The sequence below is a fragment of the Lepidochelys kempii genome, chromosome 1 (genome assembly GCF_965140285.1).
Source record: "Lepidochelys kempii isolate rLepKem1 chromosome 1, rLepKem1.hap1, whole genome shotgun sequence".
NCBI classification, from domain to species: Eukaryota; Metazoa; Chordata; order Testudines; family Cheloniidae; genus Lepidochelys; species Lepidochelys kempii.
In genome coordinates this window covers 215,817,764-215,842,458 of record NC_136380.1, presented here as the reverse complement: position 1 = coordinate 215,842,458, position 24,695 = coordinate 215,817,764, and the positions used below count along the sequence as shown (strand labels likewise).

The 24,695-nt window shown below is 48.3% G+C and overlaps 1 protein-coding gene across 1 annotated transcript in view; it reads left to right on the top strand.

Moving 5' to 3' along the window:
* Positions 1 to 1,564: 1,564 nt before the first annotated feature.
* LOC140907236 (scavenger receptor cysteine-rich type 1 protein M130) overlaps positions 1,565 to 24,695 on the top strand; it is a 71,735-nt gene continuing 48,604 nt past the window's right edge. Inside the window, exons 1-4 of the mRNA XM_073332754.2 lie at positions 1,565 to 1,620; positions 7,417 to 7,508; positions 11,179 to 11,493; positions 23,781 to 24,095. Coding sequence (XP_073188855.1) covers positions 1,565 to 1,620; positions 7,417 to 7,508; positions 11,179 to 11,493; positions 23,781 to 24,095 — 778 coding nt within the window. The remainder of the gene's footprint in view (positions 1,621 to 7,416; positions 7,509 to 11,178; positions 11,494 to 23,780; positions 24,096 to 24,695) is intronic.

Sequence of the window (24,695 nt, the reverse complement as noted above, 5' to 3'; positions counted from 1 at the left end):
GGTCTGAAGGGCCATGGGTGAGGGGCAGACACGGAGAAGCCTGCGACAGGACCCACTCAAGGAAAACACAAGAGCTGGGTGGTAGGGCTGCCCTCATCTCTTGGAGGATGCAACGAGAACTGTGTGCGGTGGAGAACCCCATGCGCTGGTTGAGCACCATAGGGGTGCACCCAGTCCATCCGGTCATAGTCCAGGGGATCCTGGTTGCACCAGCTGGGACCAGCCTCTGGTGTACCGAGGGGGACTCTGCCACCTGCACACCTAGGTAGTGATTTTGTAGTAGCGGCGGCCACGTACCTGGTCGCAAAGAATAGCTTCTAGGTCCTGAGGAGGTCCTGGTAAAAGACGAGCAACTCACAAAGGTCTCGTGGGAGAACCCTTAGGTGGAGATAGAAGAGCTGTCAATTGTATGGGAGATCTCGGAGGGGTCAGACAAAGGCATGCGCTAGCATGCTCTATGCCGGACTACCTGCACCAGAAAGGAGCCTGTGCAGGGCCTGGAGGTGGAAGAAATGGACCTGACTGCGGAAGAAGAGCAGACCCTGTCTTCCCTCCTCTGGGGAGAGGCTCAGGATACCTGGAGAGACCCAGCACACCCCTGGCCAGAAGAACTCCAAGATTTTATTCTGTAGACCAGCCAGGGTGCCCAGGATGGGGTCAGGATGTTGAGCCTGTTCCAGAGCATGGACAGGATCAATTTGGTTGAGCACCAGTGCCCTCTTCTGTAGGGAAATGCACCGGAGAGACTCCCCAAACCTCCGCAAACTGTCAGCCCCCCTGGTCTTGAGAGCAACCCTATTCGCAAGTGTGGAGGGTTCAGTGGGGGAAAGATAAATGCCCAGATAGAGCAGTGAACCTGCTCTGCACTAAATGGCCTGCGGTGAGTCAGTGCAGCTGAGTGAGCAGCCTTGGTCTGGCTGTGGGTTTGCCTCACACGGATACTGAATGCTCAACTCAGAGGCAGGTCAGGCTGTTCTGGGCTTTAGGAGCAGAGGCAGTGCACCAACGGGAGTGTGTGCCCCTGGGAAGCCACTGAGGCTGCTTTCCTACATTGCCCTCTCGTCATGGCCCCTGTTCCCGGAGGGGGAGGGCAGGATCATGACCATGTTCTCCTGTACTGTACTGAGGCTGATAGTTCCATTCCATCAGGAAAGATCCTGCTGTTTAGCCTCCCAGCTGGGCTGGGGAGCACGACATAGCCAGGCCTGAGCCAAACTGAGAGGTACTGGCACCATGTGTCCCCTCCCCGCACTACACCATGACTGAGAGAGAACTGGGACTGACTCCCGCCAGACTGCTGCAATGTCCTGGAGACCATGGCCCTCCAGATTCCTGGCTAGGAGTTTGGAACTACCAAATAAGAGATGGACTCAGAAGTTCCAGTTCGTCTCTTGTACTGAGCCCTGCACCTGGTGGGAGTTTCTTGTGCAGTGAAATCACTGAAGGATTACAGGGTGATGGTGACACAGGGAGAGGATCTGCCCCCTCCAGCCTCAGTTACTCCCCCATGAGCAGCAGAGGCCAAAAACGAGGAGTCAAGCATAGGAACGTCTCAGGGGTCACAATGAAGGTGGTGCTGCTGCATTGCCTCAGCTTCCTGCGCCCTGGGCCTCCAGTGCTGTGAGTGTTGGGGAGATGGTCCAGTTCTCCTTTCTGTGCTCTGCACCTTCAAATGGGAGGAGTATCCCTGCCTTCCGCTCAGATTGGCCAGGCTGGGAGAACAGCACGGACCCCACACTGTGCCTGTCTCTCTTCGGGACTCCATACTGATCCCTTTGGTGTTTTCCAAACTGTGAAATAAACCGAGACTAACAGGGCTTTCAGGAAAGGTTCTTCTCTTTCTGCGGGGGAGCAAATCAAGGCAAGTAGTAAAATATATCAGTGTAAAGGAGTAAATAGGAAATTCTAACAACAGGAAATGGTTACAGCACCTAGTCACAGGGACAGAAGCACAATTTTTATTACTCCCCCACCCCCAACATACACACATGCATTCTCCATGTGGGGCAAAGCCAAGACACTTCCTGGTTTAAGTCATATCCTAAACTCAGTATAAGTCATGAAAGCCCAGTAGCAGGACCCTATGGATATTCTGTGCTTTCTGGAAGTGGGATTTAGGAGGTTTCAGGACTTCTCTCCCAACTTCTAACCCCAGGTCAGTAGTACCACAGGGTGCAGTATGGCACAGGCCCCCATGGTGTGGAAATGTGGCCATCCTGCCTCAGTTTCCCCTCTTTCAGTTCCATAAGTGCTCACACCCAAGACTGGGCGGTTAAGGGCCCCTGCCTTGGGTCAGTTATACCACTGAAATGTATCCCCTTCTTCAACTTCACAGCAGAGCTCTCCCACCTGCTTCATCAAGCCCCTCCCAGCTACACAGGGGCAGGACCTCACTAGCCCACATGGCTCTTTCTGAGGTCTCCACAGCTACCCCTCATGTCCAGACTTCTGATCCCATCCTCTCATCTCCCAGCCACAGGCTCGCCTGCCCCACACCTCGGGCTTCTGCCCCAGCTTCCCTCGGGTAGGGAGCTCTGCTGGCCCCATTCCAGACACCAGGCTTTAAGCAGAGATCTGCATGCAGGAGTGAAATCAGGAAGGCCAAATCACACCTGGAGTTGCAGCTAGCAAGAGATGTTAAGAAGAACAAGAAGGGTTTCTTCAGGTATGTTGGCAACAAGAAGAAAGTCAAGGAAATTGTGGGCCCCTTACTGAATGAGGGAGGCAACCTCGTGACAGAGGATGTGGAAAAAGATAATGTACTCAATGCTTTTTTTGCCTCTGTCTTCACAAACAAGGTCAGCTCCCAGACTACTGCACTGGGCAGCAGAGCATGGGGAGGAGGTGACCAGCCCTCTGTGGAGAAAGAAGTGGTTCGGGACTATTTAGAAAAGCTGGACGAGCACAAGTCCATGGGGCCAGATGCGCTGCATCTGAGAGTGCTAAAGGAGTTGGCGGATGTGACTGCAGAGCCATTGGCCATTATCTTTGAAAACTCATGGCGATGGGGGGAAGTCCCGAGCGACTGGAAAAAGACTAATGTAGTGCCCATCTTTAAAAAAAGGGAAGAAGGAGGATCTGGGGAACTACAGGCCAGTCAGCCTCACCTCAGTCCCTGGAAAAATCATAAAGCAGGTCCTCAAGGAATCAATTCTGAAGCACTTAGAGGAGAGGAAAGTGATCAGGAACAGTCAGCATGGATTCACCAAGGGCAAGTCATGCCTAACTAACCTAATTGCCTTCTATTCGACATTGGTGAGGCCTCATCTGGAGTACTGTGTCCAGTTTTGGGCCCCACACTTCAAGAAGGATGTGGATAAATTGGAGAGAGTCCAGCGAAGGGCAACAAAAATGATTAGGGGACTGGAACACATGAGTTATGAGGAGAGGCTGAGGGAACTGGGATTGTTTAATCTGCGGAAGAGAAGAATGAGGGGGGATTTGATAGCTGCTTTCAACTCCCTGAAAGGTGGTTCCAAAGAGGATGGATCTAGACTGTTCCCAATGGTAGCAGATGACAGAACAAGGAGTAATGGTCTCAAGTTGCAGTGGGGGAGGTTTAGGTTGGATATTAGGAAAAACTTTTTCACTAGGAGGGTGATGAAACACTGGAATGCTTTACCTAGGGAGGTGGTGGAATCTCCTTCCTTAGAAGTTTTTAAGGTCAGGCTTGACAAAGTCCTGGCTGGGATGATTTCGTTGGGGATTGGTCCTGCTTTGAGCAGGGGATTGGACTAGATGACCTCCTGAGGTCCCTTCCAACCCTGATATTCTATGATTCTATGAACCCTCACACACAAGAACCCCAAAACAGAGAGAGACAAAGCAGGGTGCTCCACAAGGCAGAGAGGCACAACTTACCCCATCTACGTTTAGGTGGGCTCTCTGGAGTCTGACTGCTGAAGGCCCAGATTGCCACTTCCTTACAAAGCGCTCCATCCCTAGCCTGCAAACAGGACCAGGAAGTCCCTTCCTCTTAAAGTGGCAGCAGGTTGGCATTTTAACAGTTTTCAATACACCACACTCCTTTCCAGGCAGGAGAGGTTGTTGGAGATGGTTGGAGGAGCTGGTGCCGATTTGATTTGATTTGATTTGATAGCTGCTTTCAACTACCTGAAAGGGGGTTCCAAAGAGGATGGCTCTAGACTGTTCTCAATGGTAGCAGATGACAGAACGAGGAGTAATGGTCTCAAGTTGCAGTGGGGGAGGTTTCGATTGGATATTAGGAAAAACTTTTTCACTAAGAGGGTGGTGAAACACTGGAATGAGTTACCTAGGGAGGTGGTAGAATCTCCTTCCTTAGAGGTTTTTAAGGTCAGGCTTGACAAAGCCCTGGCTGGGATGATTTAACTGGGAATTGGTCCTGCTTTGAGCAGGGGGTTGGACTAGATGACCTTCTGGGGTCCCTTCCAACCCTGATATTCTATGATTCTATGATTCTATGATTCTATGACGAGATAACTGGCTCTGTGGATGAGGGGAAAGCAGTGGACGTGTTGTTCCTTGACTTTAGCAAAGCTTTTGACACCGTCTCCCACAGTATTCTTGCCAGCAAGTTAAAGAAGTATGGGCTGGTTGAATGGACTATAAGGTGGATAGAAAGCTGGCTAGATTGTCGGGCTCAATGGGTAGTGATCAATGGCTCCATGTCTAGTTGGCAGCCGGAATCAAGTGGAGTGCCCCAAGGGTCTGTCCCGGGACTGGTTTTCTTCAGTATCTTCACAAATGATCTGGAGAATAGTGTGGATTGCACCCTCAGCAAGTTTGCAGATGACACTAAACTGGGAGGAGAGGTAGATATGCTGGAGGGTAGGGATAGGATACAGAGGGCCCTTGACAAATTAGAGGATTGGGCCAAAAGAAATCTGATGAGGTTCAACAAGGAGAACTGCAGAGTCCTGCACTTAGGACGGAAGAATCCCATGCACGGCTACAGCCTAGGGACCGAATGGCTCAGCAGCAGTTCTGCGGAAAAGGACCTGGGGTTACAGGGGACGAGAAGCTGGATATGAGTCAACAGTGTGCCCTTGTTGCCAAGAAGGCCAATGGCATTTTGGGATGTATAAGTCGGGGCATTGCCAGCAGATTGAGGGATGTGATTGTTCCCCTCTATTCGACATTGGTGAGGCCTCATCTGGAGTACTGTGTCCAGTTTTGGGCCCCACACTACAAGAAGGATGTGGAAAAATTGGAAAATGTCCAGTGGAGGGCAACAAAAATGATGAGGGGACTGGAACACATGACTTATGAGGAGAGGCTGAGGGAACTGTGCTTGTTTAGTCTGCGGAAGAGAAGAATGAGGGGGGATTTGATAGCTGCTTTCAACTACCTGAAAGGGGGTTCCAAAGAGGATGGATCTAGACTGTTCTCAGTGGTAGCAGATCACAGAACAAGGAGTGATGGTCTCAAGTTGCAGTGGGGGAGGCTGAGGTTGGATATTAGGAAAAAGTTTTTCACTAAGAGGATGGTGAAACATTGGAATGCGTTACTTATGGAGGTGATGGGATCTCCTTCCTTCGAAGTTTTTAAGGTCAGGCTTGACAAAGCCCTGTCTGGGATGATTTAGTTGGGGATTGGTCCTGCTTTGAGCAGGGGGTTGGACGAGATGACCTCCTGAGGTCCCTTCCAACCCTGATATTCTATGATTCTATGACACCTGTTCTGAAGGGGACGGCCTTGGAGCACCTGTCACAGCACTGCCAGCCCTGGCAAACTGCCCCTGGTGATGGGATTTTGATGAGGTGGGGCCCAGTCTCCAGATAACATGAAAAGCTCCAAACACCTAGTGAATTTTAGCCTTTGATTGGCAGTCTGCCCCACTTATCCACTTCCTGGGGCAGAAAAAACAATCAGAGCTGTGTCAAGGAGAGCTCACCCCCTCTCCCGGTAACGTTGCCAGCACCTTCTTTCATTATCAGTCAGTTCTTCAATTCTCTGACCTGTGTTCTGGTTATTCAGGGTCAGGGGCTGCACTGTGCTCTACTGGCCTTTGCACGGTGAGCCGCTGACAAGGACTGTAGTTAAGGCAGAGCTGGGGTAGGTGCCGCATGGTTCCTGGTCTTTGCCTCTCTCTGGACAGATGAGAGAGAACTTCCTGTGCTGATTCTGAGTTCTCGCCACTCACCAAGATGGCTTCTGGTTGGGGAAACACCTTGTTGTTCATTGCCAAAGAGCTCACACTGTGGCAGTTTGGCCTTCCTGAGGTAGGGGTGGCAAAGTGCCAGAGATGTCTGCATTTGAGCTGTTTCCTACAAGGCCATCTTTCTGTCTGGTACCACAATTGCTGCGATGGGCTGATTTCAAATTCCATTCTAAATGCCTCTGTTAGGCCTGTTCTAACACACACCTACACACGGCTCCTTCAGGCTGGATTTTACCTTTGATTGCCCCCTCCCCCAGCTGCTTTTCCACTCGATGTCGGCTATCTTGTTTTCCTGGTTAACTTGCTGCTGTCTCCTGGAAAGCTCGTGTCCTACGGCCAATGTGCTGCTCTTCACTATAGAGAAGAGACGGGTTTCAGCTGCATGGACTATTGTGGAGATTCTCTATTCAGAAGGATGGAAATGGCCAGGACCCTGTGATTCTCTCTTGCTCCCAGACTGACTAACGCAGCCTGTGCTGCCTGGAGTTACCACACAGGGCAGTCCTAGCACTGGCCTGGGCAGAGAGTCCTGGAGTGGGTTGCTACCTACACTACGGTATGCGAGATGGTCACTCAGAACCTAGTCAGTCAGTGTTAAGAACAAGCTCTGACACGGTGAACAGGAAGCCCTCTGAGACTCTGCTGCCACTGATGGTCACCTCTGAAGAAGGAAGTTCCATGACACACTCCTACCACTAATGTACCACTGCCATTCAGGAAGCCCTGAGCAGTCTGGATTCCACAAAGGGAGCAGGGGTTGGTCCCTTCTCCTTTGGATACAGCTGACCCCAGTGGTAACATCCCAACTCTGTGGTTTTAGTGGCCTAGCTACAATTGGACACACACAGCTCTGAGGGGTGCAATTTTAGAGGTTTCTTTTTTTCCACATTTGTTTTCATAATTAGTTTGTCAAATGAGCAGCATTCTAGAGTTATTTAACTAATCAGACAGAATCATTTTTCACACAGTTCTGCCCTGCACCAAGGAGGGCGGTTACATGATGATCCGAGACTGAAGCAAAGATGACATCAGAAGCGGACTCGTCACTCATATATGGTAACAGCTGGAGTTTTAGAATTGTATTGGATGTTTTAGTGGCATAAAAATTTAGATAAACTCTCTGATAATGTCTAAAAAGGTGAATATTGTTTCTATTGGTTCCTTCTCGCAGCTGATGCGAGCATCTGAGTCTACATATTTCCCTTCCATTGCTTTATTGTCACTTGTCAGACACAGAGGAGCCCTGGCAGACTGTTTCCGTGCTGGCTGTGCAGTGTCAGGAGGGGACGGCAGGTCCGTCTGGCAATGAAGGGACATCTCTCCACTCAGCTGCTTTGGCTTCTCCTCTTTCTTCAGGACACCACAGGTAAGTGCCTGCTTTATTTCACTGGGTGAGTTGGGCAGATGAGAAGTAGGAAGAAAGTTTTAATCCACTAGAAACAGTGTTTTATTCCAGAAGTCAGTGAAGCAGATGGAAAGCAGGCAGTTGGGGTTAAAGTAAATTTGAGTTTCTGATTATCTCCCATTGGTTATTCTGAGAGAGGAGGTTTTTATATTTGCAATAATCACAGATTTGACCCTGTCACAATCTGTATGCTTTATAAAATACCCCAGTCTTGTAGCACAGTGAGCCCGGAGTTGCTTTTAGTGAACTAATGGCTTCAGTGCTTAGAAATTCCTGTCAACTAATCAGAAGAAAAGCAGAGTGGGCTTCTATATTATGACCTCCAGCCTCTTCGCCCGTCCAGCTCTGTGCCTGTGTATGGAACCTGTGAATAATTCCAGATATACACTCCATGCCATTTAAAATAACACTGCTGTCCTGTGTGCGTCCAACGTGCTGGGCCAACTTCAGCAGGGTTTGAATGATGCACTTGTGAGGACACTGAACTGTTCAGTAGCAGCCTGTTTCTGTGAGTTGCTGCAGTCTGAGACGCTGCTGTTCTGTAGCTGCAGTGTGAACAGGTGAAGCTGAAGATGAAAGTCAGATTTTAGAAACCTCAAATATTTAGCTAGAGACAAACTGCGGTACCACAGCTGGTAGGTAGAGATCGCAGATAGCTCTGCAACGTCTCTGTGCCTCGGAGGGTAGGTGCTGAGGAGTCCGGAGCAAGGACATTTTCTGAAGTGGGGGGTTTTACCTGAACTTCCCAAGAAAGTTACATAGAAGAGCTGGAGTTTAATCTCATGATAAAACTGATCTTTACCTGAGTGAAAACACAGAGAATTCTACTGAGATTCAAAAAACAAAACAAAACAAAAAAAACAAAAAAAATTGCAGGCGAAGAGAAATGGTTTTGTGAAATTGTTGCCCCGTGACTAACAGCCTTTGCTGGTTTGGGGCGACAAAGAGCAAGAGGCAGGTGTAACATGATGATGGCTGCTGAAACCAGAGAGCAAACATGCTGCAGTGGATATGCCCTACTGGGAATGGCACGAAGAGGAAATCATAACAATAAACCCCCAGACACTGCTGTGGCGAGGACACCATGGAATACATGAGTGCACAGCCTGTGCCCCCTGTGTAACTTACAGATGGTTCTATGGTGAAAACTCTGCACTGGGAATCCGACGATTAGTGTCCGTTCTTGTCTCTGACACAGATTTAGTGTGTGACCTTGGGGCATCTCAAGTCATTTCTCACTGCCTCAGGTTCCCTTTCTGTAAAATGGGAACAATACCTACCTGTGTGATTGAGGGTGGAGAGAGAACGTGGAGATAAAATTCACCAGACAGAAAAAAACCTTTAAATAAATTAAAATGATCAAGGTGAACTCTTTTGTTCCAAGCCGAACACATGGGTTCCTACAAAGCGGGGAAGGGTCAGAAGAGACACCAAGTTTCTTAATCTGACTCAGGGTTGCAGAATGAATCCCTTCAACAAGAGGTCACCAGTACACAAATTTGAGAACCACTGAACAAGAGGGATGTGGAGGTGGGTCCAGAGCTCCTGGACTTCCCATAACAGTCACTGTGCTCTGGGGCAGGGGTTTGTTTTCACCATGAGATTGTATGGAACAGTGCCCCCCTCCCCACAGCTTCCCATCAATATACAGCTGTAATTGCAGCTAGTGGGAGCTCTCTGCTCTGAGGGTTCTGGGGTCCCCTGCCCCCCAGGATGGAGTTACAGCCCCTGTTACTGGAAAGGGAATGTGCTTTATAAAAACTGGGTATAAAATAGTCATCACAAATGAATCTGCACTTATACTTTGTAACCAGCAGGTAAATGCAAATGGGGAAAAACATTTTCTCTAATTCCTTCTGAGAAAACATTTAAAAATTTGAAGCAGGTAGAATGGGAGGGGTCTGGGAGGAACAGTGACTCAGACAGAGGAGGAAGGCAAGTAGCATTGAGTGGCAGGCGGGCTGTATGTGTGTGTGTGCGGGGGTGGCACTGAATGGGCAGAGCAGCAGCAAGTGTGAGGGGAGGGAGAACAGGATAGTGGGATATGTCTGGCTCTCCATGTTATGTTCACAGCAGAAACACAGAGAAGTTAGATAAATATATGAAATACTCTTTCTGGAAGGTTGCAATGTAACACGACTTTATAACTTAGAATGTAGAACATGCGGATGACACTGAACTGGGAGGAGAGGTAGATACGCTGGAGGGTAGGGATAAGATACAGACGGACCTAGACAAATTAGAGGATTGGGCCAAAAGAAATCTGATGAGGTTCAAGAAGGACAAGGGCAGAGTCCTGCACTTAGGAATGAAGAATTTCATGCACCGCTACAGACTAGGGACCGAATGGCTCGGCAGCAGTTCTGCAGAAAAGGACCTAGGGGTTACAGTGGACGAGAAGCTGGATATGAGTCAACAGTGTGCCCTTGTTGCCAAGAAGGCCAATGGCATTTGGGATGTATAAATAGGGGCACTGCCAGCAGATCGAGGGATGTGATCATTCCCCTCTATTCGACATTGGTGAGGCCTCATCTGGAGTACAGTGTCCAGTTTTGGGCCGCACACTACAAGAAGGATGTGGAAAAATTGGAAAGAGTCCAGTGGGGGGCAACAAAAATGATTAGGGGACTGGAACACATGAGTTATGAGGAGAGGCTGAGGGAACTGGGATTGTTTAATCTGCGGAAGAGAAGAATGAGGGGGGATTTGATAGCTGCTTTCAACTCCCTGAAAGGTGGTTCCAAAGAGGATGGATCTAGACTGTTCCCAATGGTAGCAGATGACAGAACAAGGAGTAATGGTCTCAAGTTGCAGTGGGGGAGGTTTAGGTTGGATATTAGGAAAAACTTTTTCACTAGGAGGGTGATGAAACACTGGAATGCTTTACCTAGGGAGGTGGTGGAATCTCCTTCCTTAGAAGTTTTTAAGGTCAGGCTTGACAAAGTCCTGGCTGGGATGATTTCGTTGGGGATTGGTCCTGCTTTGAGCAGGGGATTGGACTAGATGACCTCCTGAGGTCCCTTCCAACCCTGATATTCTATGATTCTATGAACCCTCACACACAAGAACCCCAAAACAGAGAGAGACAAAGCAGGGTGCTCCACAAGGCAGAGAGGCACAACTTACCCCATCTAGGTTTAGGTGGGCTCTCTGGAGTCTGACTGCTGAAGGCCCAGATTGCCACTTCCTTACAAAGCGCTCCATCCCTAGCCTGCAAACAGGACCAGGAAGTCCCTTCCTCTTAAAGTGGCAGCAGGTTGGCATTTTAACAGTTTTCAATACACCACACTCCTTTCCAGGCAGGAGAGGTTGTTGGAGATGGTTGGAGGAGCTGGTGCTAGGGAGAGGTTGGGTGGGGGAACATGTTTTCAAGTGAGTGGTGGGGGAGGAGGGTCGAAGGAATGAGGAGATTGGGTGATGAGGGAGGGTGGTGAATCACACAGCAGTGATGGAGCTCAGCATTCACCAGCCCAGAGGGCTCAGAGGGGAGGAGATACCTCATGCTGCCTCCCCAGTGACAAGCCTGACTGGGATATCAGGGAGTAAAGCCCAGGACCCTTGTGTGATAATCTCCAAGCCAGAGCGGATGGGCTCTGCTCTGTCTGCAACTCTGCTCTGTGTCTCTTTGAAGGTAATGATGAGCTGAGGCTGGTGAATGGAAGCAGCCCCTGTGCCGGGAGAGTGGAGGTTAAACACCAGGATCTGTGGGGGACGGTGTGTGATGTTCCCTGGGACATGGAAGATGCTGAGGTGGTTTGTAAGCAGTTGGGATGTGGACCTGCTGTCAGTGCCCTTGGTAATGCTCATTTTGGAGAAGGATCTGGACCAACTTGGCTGATTCTAGCTGATTGTGATGGTGACGAGTCAGCTCTCTGGAACTGCAGTCATGTAGGATGGGGTGCACTCCAGTGCCCTCATTCTTTTGATACCGGAGTGATCTGCTCAGGTAAGAACTCTGCCAACCTGCCCTGTAGGAAACTCCCTATGAGGGAGAAGGGACTGAACCCAAAGTATGTGACATTCCTGGAGACTCAGAGCTGGAGGGTGCCCTGCACTGAGGTCTGTGTGGAGCTGACCAGTCTCTCCCTGAGCTCCCCTTGGTAGACTGGGGATAAGCAGACTGTGCCATCCTCTGGGCAGGTCAGGCAGCTATCATGGAGTAAGGGTGGGGTGGGGCAAAGCCCCATTAGCAGGTCTGTGCCTGTAGGTGCCTGTGTATAGAAGCCCAGTGTCTCCCCAGGGGAGCAGCAGTTGTGACCCTGCCTGTGGCTGCGGGAGCTGGGATGGGAGCCGGTGGGGCGAGTGCTGTGGAGTTTTCCCCAGAGTTCCCTGAGGCAGCAAGAGAGGAGCCCTGAGCCTGACCATGGCAAGTGGGAGGGGCCAAACCAGCTGGGGGTTGGTGCAGGGGGCAAAAACTGACTCCACTGCTCCACACAGCTCCCTCCTTCCCCGAATCCCCCCAGGGTCAGGCAGGAAACTCCCACATGACGTGTAGCTCTTTGTTCTGCAGCCCACCTGGTTGCCTTCCCATGCAAGGTGAGCTAGAATTACCCCCAGGATAATGTCGTGGAGACGGCATCTGGATCCATCTGCACTTGGGAAATAGATGTATATGTATAACCTGGCTTCATCAAAGCTTGTGTTGTTAAAATGGCTGTGTTTGCACACAGGTCTAAAGAGAGTGACTGTTAAAAACAGCCCTGACACGTGTAATACTAAGCCCTGGTCTACACTACAGAGTTAGGTTGATGTAAGACAGTTTACGTTGACCTAATTCCATAAGTGTCTACACTAAAATGTAGCTCCTGCCAATGTAACTTGCCCACTACTCCGACATAACAACTCCACCTCCATGAGAGGTTTAGCACTTAGGTTGATGTAGCTAGGTCTACAAACTGTCAGTGTGGACACTGCATTGCTTATATTGACTGTTGCTGCCTTTCTGAATCCATCCCACAATGCTCCACACTGATAGTTAAACTGATGCAAGCATGGGCGGGGGGTATGGCAGGCCAGGGAAGGCTGAACCTCCCCAAACAGCCAGGCATGGCCCCACCCACGCTCCACCCTGAACCCCCTCCTGCTTCCTGCCGCTTCCCAATGTCCTCAGCCCAGGGAGGTTGCTCCTCTTCCCCGAGGGGGCTGGGGCTAGCGCGTGCCAGCCTGGGGCTCAGGACTCTGGCCAGTTGGGGCCCCCAGTGCTCTGGGGCTGGGGGCTCTTGGGAGGGTTGGTCAGGGCGGCCCGGGGCTGGAGTGGGGGGACCAGCAACCACGGTCAGGGGCTCGAGGTTCCCACAGAGGAGGAGGGGCAGAAGGGGTGGAGGAGGGGTGGGGCTTCAGGCAGAAGGGCCAGGGCCAGAGGCTAGGCTCCCTGAACGGGAGGCTCAAACGCCGCCTATGGGTGCAAGCACTCCTGGTGAGGATGTGCACCACCAACACAAGGAGTATAGTGTGGACACACAAAAGCGATATAGTTACTGTGGCGGCTAGATATTCACATAACTTAGGTCAACTACATTTTGTACTGTAGACTTGTCCTCAGTGTAGGACATTGGTCGCTGCAGCTGTCTGAACAGCGACAACACCTCTTTGTTCTGATTAGCTCAGTTTGCATCTCTCTGCAAATCCCTGATCACCACCATTGGTGAAGTCACATTTGATCACTGGGGTCAGTGCTTTGTGTGTCTCCCCTCACACCCTGCCACTCACTTACCACCCTGTATTCCACTGAATGCATCCGATGAAGAGAGCTGTAGCTCACGAAAACTTATGCTCAAATAAATTTGTTAGTCTCTAAGGTGCCACAAGTCCTCCTTTTCTTTTTACCATCTTCAGTGACAGTATCCCCAGAAACTGTGGGGGAGGTCACCCCTCCCCTGTGCCCTCTTGGCCATGTGTCAGAACACAGGGGCCACAGTCACCATAAGCCCCCACAACCTTCCTTCAGAAATACGCCGGGCACAGTGGGGGCCTCCTCAATAGGGCCTAAAGTGGAGTAACCCTCAGCACATGGAGATGCATTGGTTCCCCTCTCAGTCTCTGTGCCAGGCTCAGCACAGGTGCATGGATCTACCGGGGCCGAGGTGAAGGGTTTCTCTCTGCGCTTCATTCTGGGTTTCCTGTGTGCAGTGAGCTCTGCAGCTGCAGTGTCTCAGCTGAGGTGTAACTGCCTGAGCTGCAGCATCCTAATTTCTGCTGTTTCTATACCAGAAATGCACAAGTGCAGAGAGGAGCTCCTTTGCATAATGGGAGGAGCCAAAAGTGGAAGCCTGGCAGCCACACCCCCATTCCCTGCTGGGCCTGTTCTTGTCTCTGCAGCCGCAGCTCTGGGTTTGTAATCCCTGAACTTCTGGGCCTATTGGTGCTGCTTGGAGGATTTGGGGAGGATCCAGAGGGTACAAAGAAACTCGACCAGCTATCTGGGAATTAGGCACCAGCATTTACCTTGTAAATGCTGAATAAACGTGAAATGGAAACCGACTTGTCTGAGAAACCCTCATTCTATCCCTCCTGCTCCAGTGTACCTCCTGTAACTCATCTTGGTAACGAAGCGACCAATGAGACACATGAACTGAGTGTCCCCTCACAGTTATTATTGACAATTATTTACCTCACGAATTATTATTGACAATTATTTACCTGAGGTTACAGAAAGAGACATTTACACTAAAGGAAAAGATTCCTTGGCATTTTAAGTTCCCTGCATGAATGTTCAGTGTGTGTCCTTCATTTTGGGTCTGTATCACACATTGGCACCACATTTGGCCCTTGGTAGATTGAGAGCTCTGCTCCCTAGACACAACTGCTGTAAAGTTGCCCTGAGTCTGTGCTAGGGCAATGCTCACATGTACTAGCCTTCACAATGACTCTCCCCACACCTGACAAGCATTGGCTGGATCTTGGTAGGCCCCACTTTAACAGTCAGTAATCAGCTCAGGTGCTCTGCTACTTTCCCTCTCTCCCACTTCTCCTGTCTGCACAGCCGCTCCGTGGCTTTCACACCCTGCACCCACACAAAACCTATCTGGCCAATTTTCTGCACTGCACCAAGGGAAATGCATCACAATTCCCTTCATCTGCACACCAGGCAGCAACCCTGTAAACACAAGGAGTACAGGAGGCAAGCAGAGAGGCCAACACACAGCATGGCATTGTTAGATATTGTTATTGAATAGGATCCCTGCCCACCAGCTTTGCACTTCTCTTTTGAGCAGCCTCGTGGCTTCTCCAGTTTACACCATCCACTTACATCCAGGCTCTCATCTGGAAATAAGCACAATATGGATTTTGCTAACAGCTCCCTTTTGGAGCATGCCTCTCGTCTCACGGAGCCAGCTGGTCTAGCTTCAACTACACCTATGTTTCACTGGCAACAATCAGCTTAGAGGTGGCAAGTGGGTGCAGTTGACTACTGGTGATGTGTAAGGCCCACTTTACACCACTGTTATACCAGTGCAGCTTCCTACACAAAGCACTATGGAGGACAGAGACCTCTGTGTGCACATAGCCCTGCAGTCACTGCTAGAGTTGAACATTTCTCACACTATTTATTGTCATTGGTGCTCTCAGAGATCGGAGACTGTTGTTCATTCATTGCAATGAAGGCCAGACTCTCCTTACTGCTTGTGGACAGACAGTTTCGCATGTCAGTGACTGTGGAATTAAATTAAAATTCACTAACAAAAATCCTCATTAATGCACCTGGTGGGAGAAGAAGGCAGTCTGTGTTCTTAATGATGGGTTTATCTAGGTTCATGGGACTCTGTATGCTACTACCTCAGGGAGAGGCACTGTACCTGGGAATCAGGGGGCAGACTTAATGTGTGAGGCAACCAAGAGAGAGAGCGGAGAGACACTATTTAGAGTGATAGGGGATGCGTCAGTTCGGAGAGGATAGCAGTTGTGTCTGGGTGGCCACCAGCCCCCTGCTAAGAGAAAGGAGGGAGGCAGAGTCAAGTGACTGACAAGAGAAAGCCTGGGAACACGAGTGAGTCTGACCAACAGGAAGTGAGATGCCCAGCACTGGAGAGAGGAGAAGCCAATTTGGAGCAGTCTGGAGCCAGCTATGGAAAGGTCAGGACTGGCTGTGTGGTGAGTCCCAGGTCTTCATGCAGGGTCCCCCTGAGAACTGGCCCCTGGGCAGCAGCATCCCTCAGCTTGGGCCTTTCCCTCTCCAAGGTCACTGCCCGGTTAAAGAGTTCTGTTGGGAATATTCCCCACCAAGCCAGGCTGAATTAGTGCTTCAGCTACCTAGGGAAAATCCACCACCACATGGGAAACTTTGCTCTGACTGTGAGTCCACGCTGCCTGCCTGCTGCGAGTTTGTCTGAGCACTAGGGTAGGAGACTAAAGGTAGGATTTTTAGTAGTCTTATTGAAATGTGCACCTTGAGCCCTGCACCCCTTTGTGATGAGGGGAAATCCCAGGAGCAGAAGCAGCCTGACTCCTGCATGAAGAGGATGCCTGAGAGCAGCGATCATCAGCCCCTGTGCAGTGACTGAGGAGTTTAGATTCATGGGAAACTAATGGGTACTATCAGCATGGGCACCAGTGACCCTGAGAGCAGTGTTTTACCATGTTATGTTATCATAGAATATCAGGGTTGGAAGAGATCTCAGGAGGTCATCTAGTCCAAACCCCTGGTCAAAGCAGGACCAATCCCCAAATTTTTGGCCCAATCCCTAAATGGCCCCCTCAAGGATTGAACTCACAACCCTGGGTTTAGCAGGCCAAGGCTCAAACCACTGAGCTATTCCCCCCCCCCCCCCAAATTATATTTACTTTCTGTTTAGTATAACTACTGTGTTGAATATACTATATGTGTCTGCATTATTTCTTGAGAGTCTCTAACTATCTGTCAAATAAGTTGGTGTTACCCTCTGGTTAGAATTTTCCTTCCAACTGCCCTGGGACCCTGCTAGGAAGGAACGAAGAGAGTGGATGCACTGCCAAATAAATTCATATGGGAAGAAAATAAGGAAGTTGCATCCTGCTGAGCTTGAGACGAGATTCAAAAGAACCCAGGCCTGTCCATCAAATCCTGTAAGGAGACTGATGCTAAAGAAGGCAATTGGATGGTTAAGGGGTGCTACATAAGGGTGAATGGGTTGTAAAAGGATTTTCACAGGGTAGCTGGTCCCAGTGGATAGGCTAAGTCAGCAACCCTGGACCACAGTAGGTGAGTCCAATCCAGCAAATTAAAGAGGGGCGGGCTATACCTGGGGCTCTAAAGGGCTGCTCGTGGGCAGTTTGGGAAGATGGACAGGGACAGGCTGCATCCTGGGGAGGGGAAGGTACACCAGAGTGGAGTTAGCTCCTGTGGTGTATCCCTGCAACAAGGGGTCAGGGGCTTAGGGAAGCAGCTAAGGGCCAAGAAGGGAGCAGAGGTGACTGAAACTGGGAAGCTGCCAGGAGCAGCAGTGCCAGAGACCCCTGGATGGGGGTGTCCCTGAGACCAAGGAATGAGAAAAAAGTTTTTTTTTCTATTGGTTTGCTAATTTCTCTTAAGAAAATAAATCTTCTTGCAAAAGACTGGGTGTGGCAGTGCATTCTTTGAAGCTGGGGGAGAAGTATGACTGGGTGACAAGGGTGTAAAGGGATTGTCAAATTTAGCAGGTGTGTGGTTCTTTCTGGGGAATACACTGAGTATTTGAGTGTCGGACAGATGTAGGGTTGTGAGTATAGGCTGTTCAGTACAGTTCACCTAAAAACAAGTTCTATCTTAACAGAGAGAAGGCATTTGACTCAGTGCTACTTTTGTCATGTGCCCTATTCTCTGAGTGATATTTTCAAAGGCAATGTGTGCATGTTTGTGCTCTGACTGTGTTGGATCACAGCTCAAAGAGGGCAGAGTTAATGTTGCATGGGTGAGCACCTTGACTTTGTGTTTTCAGAGGTTTGAGTTTCCTGAACTCAGCATTCTGGAAGAGCACAAGATACCTCTGGGCAACCTTACCCCTGCACAAATGAAGGTTTCTATCAGTGAATTTCCTAGTTTTTTTTTAACAAAAAGAGAAGTGTTTGTTGTCAGAGTTAGTGGTCATTTAGACGGTTGTAGTTCTCACCTATGTTTGCAGTTGATAGAAACTGTAACTAGGTAATTGGAAAAAGACCTAACTTTTATATAGCCCTTTTCATCAGTAGATCACAAAAAGCTTTACCTCAGTATCCCCATTATACAGCTGGGGAAACTGAAACACAGAGAAGTGAAGTGATTTGCTCAAGGACATTTAGAAGTCCAGAGGCAGAGCTAGGAATAGTCGCAGTCCAGGGGTCTCTATACTAGGCCATATGGTTGCTTGGTGATTCCTCAGAGCTCCTACTTGTTTTTGTACCTTTTGTCACAATGGAATGGGAATAATAGTTGTGCTTTGAAATGTTTGTAATGGGTATTTGCTAAGAGGGTTAGTCAGAAAAATTCCATCCGTCTGTCCCAAAATCTTGACAGTCTTGTATTACATGGTTGTTACAGTAACTTTAAGTTTGTGAGAGGAGACTGATATTTTTCTTTCCTTCTCCACCCCCTGTCCGACCAGTTTCTGTAAAATTAACCCTCCTCAACATTTCTAGCTCCCCCTCCCCTTCCTATCCCAGTAAGCCATTAGTTGGCACTCAAGAAGCCATTAACATGGAAGAAGTTGTTCCTTGCTATCTCCGGCCCTGTGCTTCTTCATAAACATATCACAGCAGCAGATCACTGGAGGGCTGCACCCTACCTTGGTTATGGCACCTGAGCTGCACACTGAGCTGGGCCCCCCATTCCCCTGACCCACCCCACCTGGGACTCCTTCCCCAGCCAGGCTCCAGGCCAGTCTAGTCCACCCCCATCCAAACTGCCTCCCCCTGCACCCACCTAATGGTGACCTGTACCTTCACTAATCATTTCCTAAATTTTAGAGGAGGAAAATTTAAAGTGGAACAGTTTCAACAGACATTGAGAGCATTCCAGCCTGGAATAGTTCACGGCCTGGTGAGTAGCACACTCACCTGTGGATCAGGGATAGAATTCCTGAATTCAAGCCCCTGCTCCTGAGTAGGGTTTCAAACCAGTGTCTCCCATATCCCAGACAAGTGCCCTAATCACTGGACTAAAGGTTATAATGGAGAGCACACACTATTTCTGTATGACCCACAATGGGCTCTTCTGAGTTTCTGACAAGTTCCAAACAGTTTCAAGGCTGAATCAAATATTTTTTTCTGATTTTTTTGGTTTGCTGTCTGAACCAAGACAACAATTACTGGCCTGGCTGTAGCTAGGAGTGGTGACACCAGAGGGATGGAGGCTGTGGTGAGGATCGGTGTGGAGGTGAAGAGGCTGGGTGGGTGTGACACTCATATCTTCCCAATGCCAGGAGGCAAGGGCCTCACTGGTATCAGGTAATGAGTTTCAGATGGCCTGGCCAGTTCAGTGTCCCCCAATTCAATGAGGTCATAATCTGTGTCTGAGAAGTGGCATGTACAATATTGGAAACTAATAAGTCACTGATCATTGATATTCTTACACATTGTATGTACGAAGTGTGTACAAGGGTTATGAGTACAGGCTGGAATAATGACTAAAGTGTGTTTAAACCAGGCATGTCAGGGGGAGTTGGCAAACAGGTCTGCCAAATGAATGTGTTTGCTTCTCTGACCAGCCTGGTCATCAGGTAGAGATGAAAAAGGTCTATTTGCATATTAGGAAAACAAAACTATCAAGCTCCAAGTTGGGGGGGGGAGACATCATGTCATCTACATGCAGGAGGCGAGAGAAGCTTGGTCTGAGTTTTACTTAAAGAGTACACTGCAACTGTTTACTGGGCTATAAAAACAGGGGAGCTGAACCTCAAGCAATAAGCAATTGAATCATCTGATTGTATACAATATTATGTACCATATTACTATATTATGAAAGTGTATTGAGTGAGATGTTCAATGAAAGCCTATGCCACACATAATATCATCATTGAATCTATGTATAACTATATTAAGAATTATGGCTTCTCATTGATATTGTGATTTAAAGTGTGTGTCCAAATAAAGGGTTTCTCCTAGGCAGGAGGGAAGGCAACTATCTACCTGTCCCCAGCGAAATTAAGCAAAGAGTCACCCCAAACAAAGGAAGCTCTATTTGCATAGAAATCAGGAGGGGGATGGGAAGTCCAGAGAAAAGGAAGAACGGCGTAAGGTCATCTTGCCTTTTGAAACAAGATCACTGAACTTTGGATGATATATGCAAGAACAGAAATCATCTTTGCCATCCGTCACTAGGCAAACACAAGACAACAGTTGCAATTTGAGCCAGGTGAAAACTTGAGAATTGTTAGTCTGCTGAGAGCACAATTGGTCATGCTGACCATGTATTCCCCTGTCAGTATCCCTCTGTTGTTTTTTGTCTTCTACCTAGATTGTAAGTTCTTTGGGGCAGAGACTGTCTTTCTCTTCTGTGTTTGTACAACACCTAGCACAATGGAGTCCTGGACCATGAGTAGGGCTCCCAGGTGCTATGATACTACTACTAATGTGCCTGGTGTGATAAGTGCGTGTTGGATTTTACACAACATCTGTGAGACCCAGGTTGAAATCCTGGAGGATGGAAGGGGTAGGAACTAGATAAATCTTCTCAAAATTATGGGCAGCCAGAGAGGGGACCCCTGCAAAATGATCCAAGTGGTTAAGGGAAGAGAGTGGGGGTGCCTTGTGCTTCTGCTAGGATGCCACAGGAAGTTGTGGCTAATGAACACTCTGTGAGAAAGCAAGCAAGTTTTGGTTTGATTACATTCTGAATTAATAGCTTGGGGTGGGAGGTATTATGCCATTTACGGGCTGAGCTCGACCTGATTAAGTTTTTCAGACAAAATGGTAGCCAACAGAGGAGAGCAGCACAAATGATTAAAGGTTTAGAAAACATCAACTATGAGGAAAGATGGGAAAAATGGGTTGGTTTAGTCTGGAGAAGAGAAGGCCAATGTGGGGACAGCCTATGATTCTTCAAATAAATAAAAGGCTGCTATAAATAGGAGGGCATTAAACTGTTCTCCTTAACCACTGAGGACAGGACTAGAGTAAAAGGATTAAATTGCAGCAAGAAAGATTTAGATTAGACATTGGGGAAAGCTTTCTAACCATCAGATTTGTTAAGCAGAGGAGCCAATTGCCTACGGAGTTTGTGGAATCTCTGTCATTGGACGTTTTTAAGAAAGGGTCAGACAAACATCTGTCAGGGGTGGTCTAGATAATACTTACGCTTTGTCTACACTGCAGTCCTTACAGCGGCACAGCCGTAAGGTATCCTGTATAGCCTCTCTATGCTGATAGGAGAGATCTCTCCTGCTGGCATAATTAAATGAGCCCTAATGAGCAGCAGTAGCTGTATCAGTGGGAGAGCATCTCTCGCCAACACAGCTCTGTCCATACCGGTGCTTTTGTCAGTGAAACTTTTGTTGGTCAGGGGGGTGGGGTTTTTTTTCTACACCCCTGTCCGACAGAAGTTTCACTGACAAAAATGCCAATGAAGACATAGGTTTAGTCCTGCCTTGGTGCAAGGGACTGGATTAGATGACCTATCAAGGTCCATTCCAGTCCTACACTTCTATCATTCTATGGAAATGAATTTATTGAGTTTATCAAAAAAAGTTACTGTCTCTCTTAGGGGTGTGAATTTTTCACAGCCATGACCCATGTAGCTAGGGTGACCTAAGTTTTAGGAGTAGACCAGAACAAAGGAATGTGATGCAAACTGAAAAACTTGCATATTGAGGGAGAGCCCCACCAAGGAGTTTTCACCCCTGACGGTGATACATCAGAAAGCGTTCTCCATCTCCTGTTGGGTTGAATGCAGTGGGAAGGAACTGTGCTAAGGCTATTTGGAATTGTGCTCCCATTATGGTGCATTCTCCATAGTTTGCAGGACATTGCAGTGTTGGGGCAGAGTGCTTGGCTTTTGCAGCAAAAGGTGCTTTATCATGGTTGTTTGCCTCTGCATTGTCTGCATCGTGTCCCTCCCAAGGGCTGTATGCTCCATTCTGAGCTTTTGTGCATGCTCCAGGAAACCTTTCCAGCTGCTTTCAAGGCCCTCTATTGGGATTAACTGTATGCTCCATGGAACAGATCATCTACAGCTTTTTCTTATGTTTCCTGAGATCTGACAGCTTCTCTGCATGCTACAACTCCCCTCTTCACACAGTTACACGTGCACAGGGAAATAAGAAAAAGCACGGTCATTTATGGTCCCATTCTTCATAGTCTCCATGCAAATAATGATAAAATATGCTTGTTCCCATAAGGTTGGAATGCTATGCCCCATCTTCTCTTCCAACTCCATGGTTTCCTTTGAGATAGTAAGATAATCCCCCATTTATTTCCCATTCTATAGACCTTCTGTACTTTATTTGAGTGGTGCACACACGTGAGTGGGGAGGAAGGGACAGGCTTTGTGTAGGCGAGTTTTTTTTAAAATGTGTATGGTTTGGAGCTGTTGGGTGCTGGATGGGTGACTCTTTTCTTTTCTAGGGTGGGTAGAGGAGTGGCAGGAGCAGGTTATTGACTGCTTGTGCCCTTCTACAGGCTTTACTGACTACAGCTGAGTAAATCATTGATTTTTCAGTTTAGTGGCCAAACCAAAAAATCTGAAAGAAGAACTGATTCATTTAGAGCCCAAACTGAATGGTTGTTTTTTTCTTGCAGAAACAAAACATAAAAAATATTCTTTCTGATCTAATGAAAGATTTGAAATATGATTTTGAAAAGACATTAAAAAAGGAACAAGTGTTGGGTGGGAAGGGGAGAAATTTCAGTTATTCATTCAGCTGTACTCAGGACAGCTTGCAGAGATGCACGTGCAGTTACTAACCTGCTGGAGCTCGTTCGCTGACTCGGTACCAGATTCAGAGCCACCTCACTTTCATTTTCTCTGACAGTGTCCTGTAGACATCTGCATTCTGGTGACTCTTATCCAGAGGGAACTGGACATGCTTGTCTCCAGACAGGGCCAATCAAGTCCTGGGCCTCTACATGGGTCCATGTGGAAGTAGGGGGGCCTTGGTTGCTATGGGAATGTGAACTCACCTGGTAACGAAAAGAGGCGCTCCTGGCTGCCTGCCAGCATTTAACCAGAGAGGGTACATCTGGTCAAGATGACCCCAGAGCTGTGGAGCGCAAACAGGCACAAAGCAGGTTGATGCAGGTATGGAGCAATGCAGTGTGGGACACTAGCTGGAGGACTGTCAGCAGCATTAGCATTAGGAATTATTTCACAGGAATCTTACAATGAACAAACTGATTGTGAAGTGGAGCTACTCCTTCTCCAATGAGGATTAGTTACGGCAACCTAAGATGCCAAATAAATTGCTCTGAGAACAGGGTTCATGTGGACACAAGGTATTTAAGGTGAGCTAATTACAGCTAATGTGAGGTAACATCCCCTGTAGACAAGCCATAAGGGTAATTGAGAAGGGCTTCACACTGGAACCGGTGTTCCAGGTGTCAGGCTCTGCTGGTATGAGGCCGACACACAAGATCCTAATTCCAAGCAGTTGGAACATCTCCACTTTCTGGCATCTTGCAGATCATTCACCTGCTTCCTTCCCACTAGTATTGTATCTAGTCTGTTCTAGACCATCACTTCTCCTTTGTGTCTATCCCACTCTCTGCTCCTTCTGCTGCTGGGGACTTATTCCTCCTCTCTGCCCTTTGCTTTTCCCTTCTGAACTCTCAGCCACTATTTTTGTATTTTCAGATCATATGAATTATGAAGCTCCTCCCTTCCTTGTTCTCACTCCTGTGAAGACACTTGCTATTCCTTGCCCCTTATTCTCCTTTACTCCCCAGTCTCACAGATTAAGCCTCTTTGAAGCCTCCAGGCTTTCTTTCTTTGAACTTTCGCCAGTTTTTCAATATCCTTCCTGTCATGAAGGAACAGAAAGTACATCCTCAGCTGGAATATTGTATAAGACCATGTAAACACTCATCAGTCCCGTCCAGTCCCACCTGGAGAGACAGTCACACACTCTGCTTTGTGTCATTCTGTTCACACCTGAGAATTATATTGTTGGCTATCTCTTGGCTTTGACCTCTTATTCAAACTCCCTCTCATCACTGGAGCACAGGAACTGGCATATGGAGTAAAGGGCTTATTTAACAATGTCTGCTGTTGAGAGAAGAAGGTTCCCTTCATTTCCTCCCCAGGAAGGCCTGGGGAAGGTTTTGGGATGTCAGTATAACCAACACTCACTGATGGATGCATTGACTCTTTAGGTCGCATTGAGGTCCGGCTGGTTGGAGGGGACACTGCCTGCTCTGGACGTGTTGAAGTCACACATGGAAATACATGGGAGACAGTCTGCGATTCACAATTGGATTTCAACACAGCTTCTGTTATCTGCAATGAATTAGGGTGTGGACAGGCTGTAGCTACTATAGGAGCAACACATTTTGGAGAAGGACATGATCTGATCTGGAAGGAAGAGTTTCAATGTGTGGGGAATGAGACTGTCCTTTCAAACTGTCCCAGGATGTCCCGTCCTAACGACACATGCTCCCACACTGATGCTGTCAGCATATTGTGTTCAGGTAAGAATTCAAACTGTTCACTTTAACATATGACTAATATAGGCCCTACAGCTGGGCTACTAGATCTCTTTTCTCTCACATCCATATATTCCTCCTGTGAACCCACATCCCAGAAAACTTTGCATGTTTCCAAGTTGCTCCAAAGGATTCTTGTCTGCTACAAAGGGTGGCTCTGCTTTCCCACCACCCAGGGGGAGCCAAGAAGAGATGGTGGGAAATCCCATTTTCTCTCATACTCCTCACTCTATTTCAAGTGTCTCCACTAAATGGGGACAGTTCTATTTACCTTTCTCCTGATATAAGGATAGGGTCCCAACAGAGCTCTGATTTCCCTTATCCTCCACTAGGGATGCATGTTCTCCACTGCTGAGCCTCTCCTCCCTCCTCAGATACATCTGTAAGGGGAAGGGGCAGGGTCTAGTGATCAGAGAACAGAACCAGAACCCAGGAGACATGGGTTTTCTTTCCAGTTCTGGTTCTGTATTCAGTAATGCCTTGTACCTCAGTTTCCCCATTTGTGAAACAGTTAATTTCCTACCTCAGATTGTGTCTGTGAGGCTTAACTTCATTTGTGTTTGTAAAGGCTTTCAGGCACTTGAA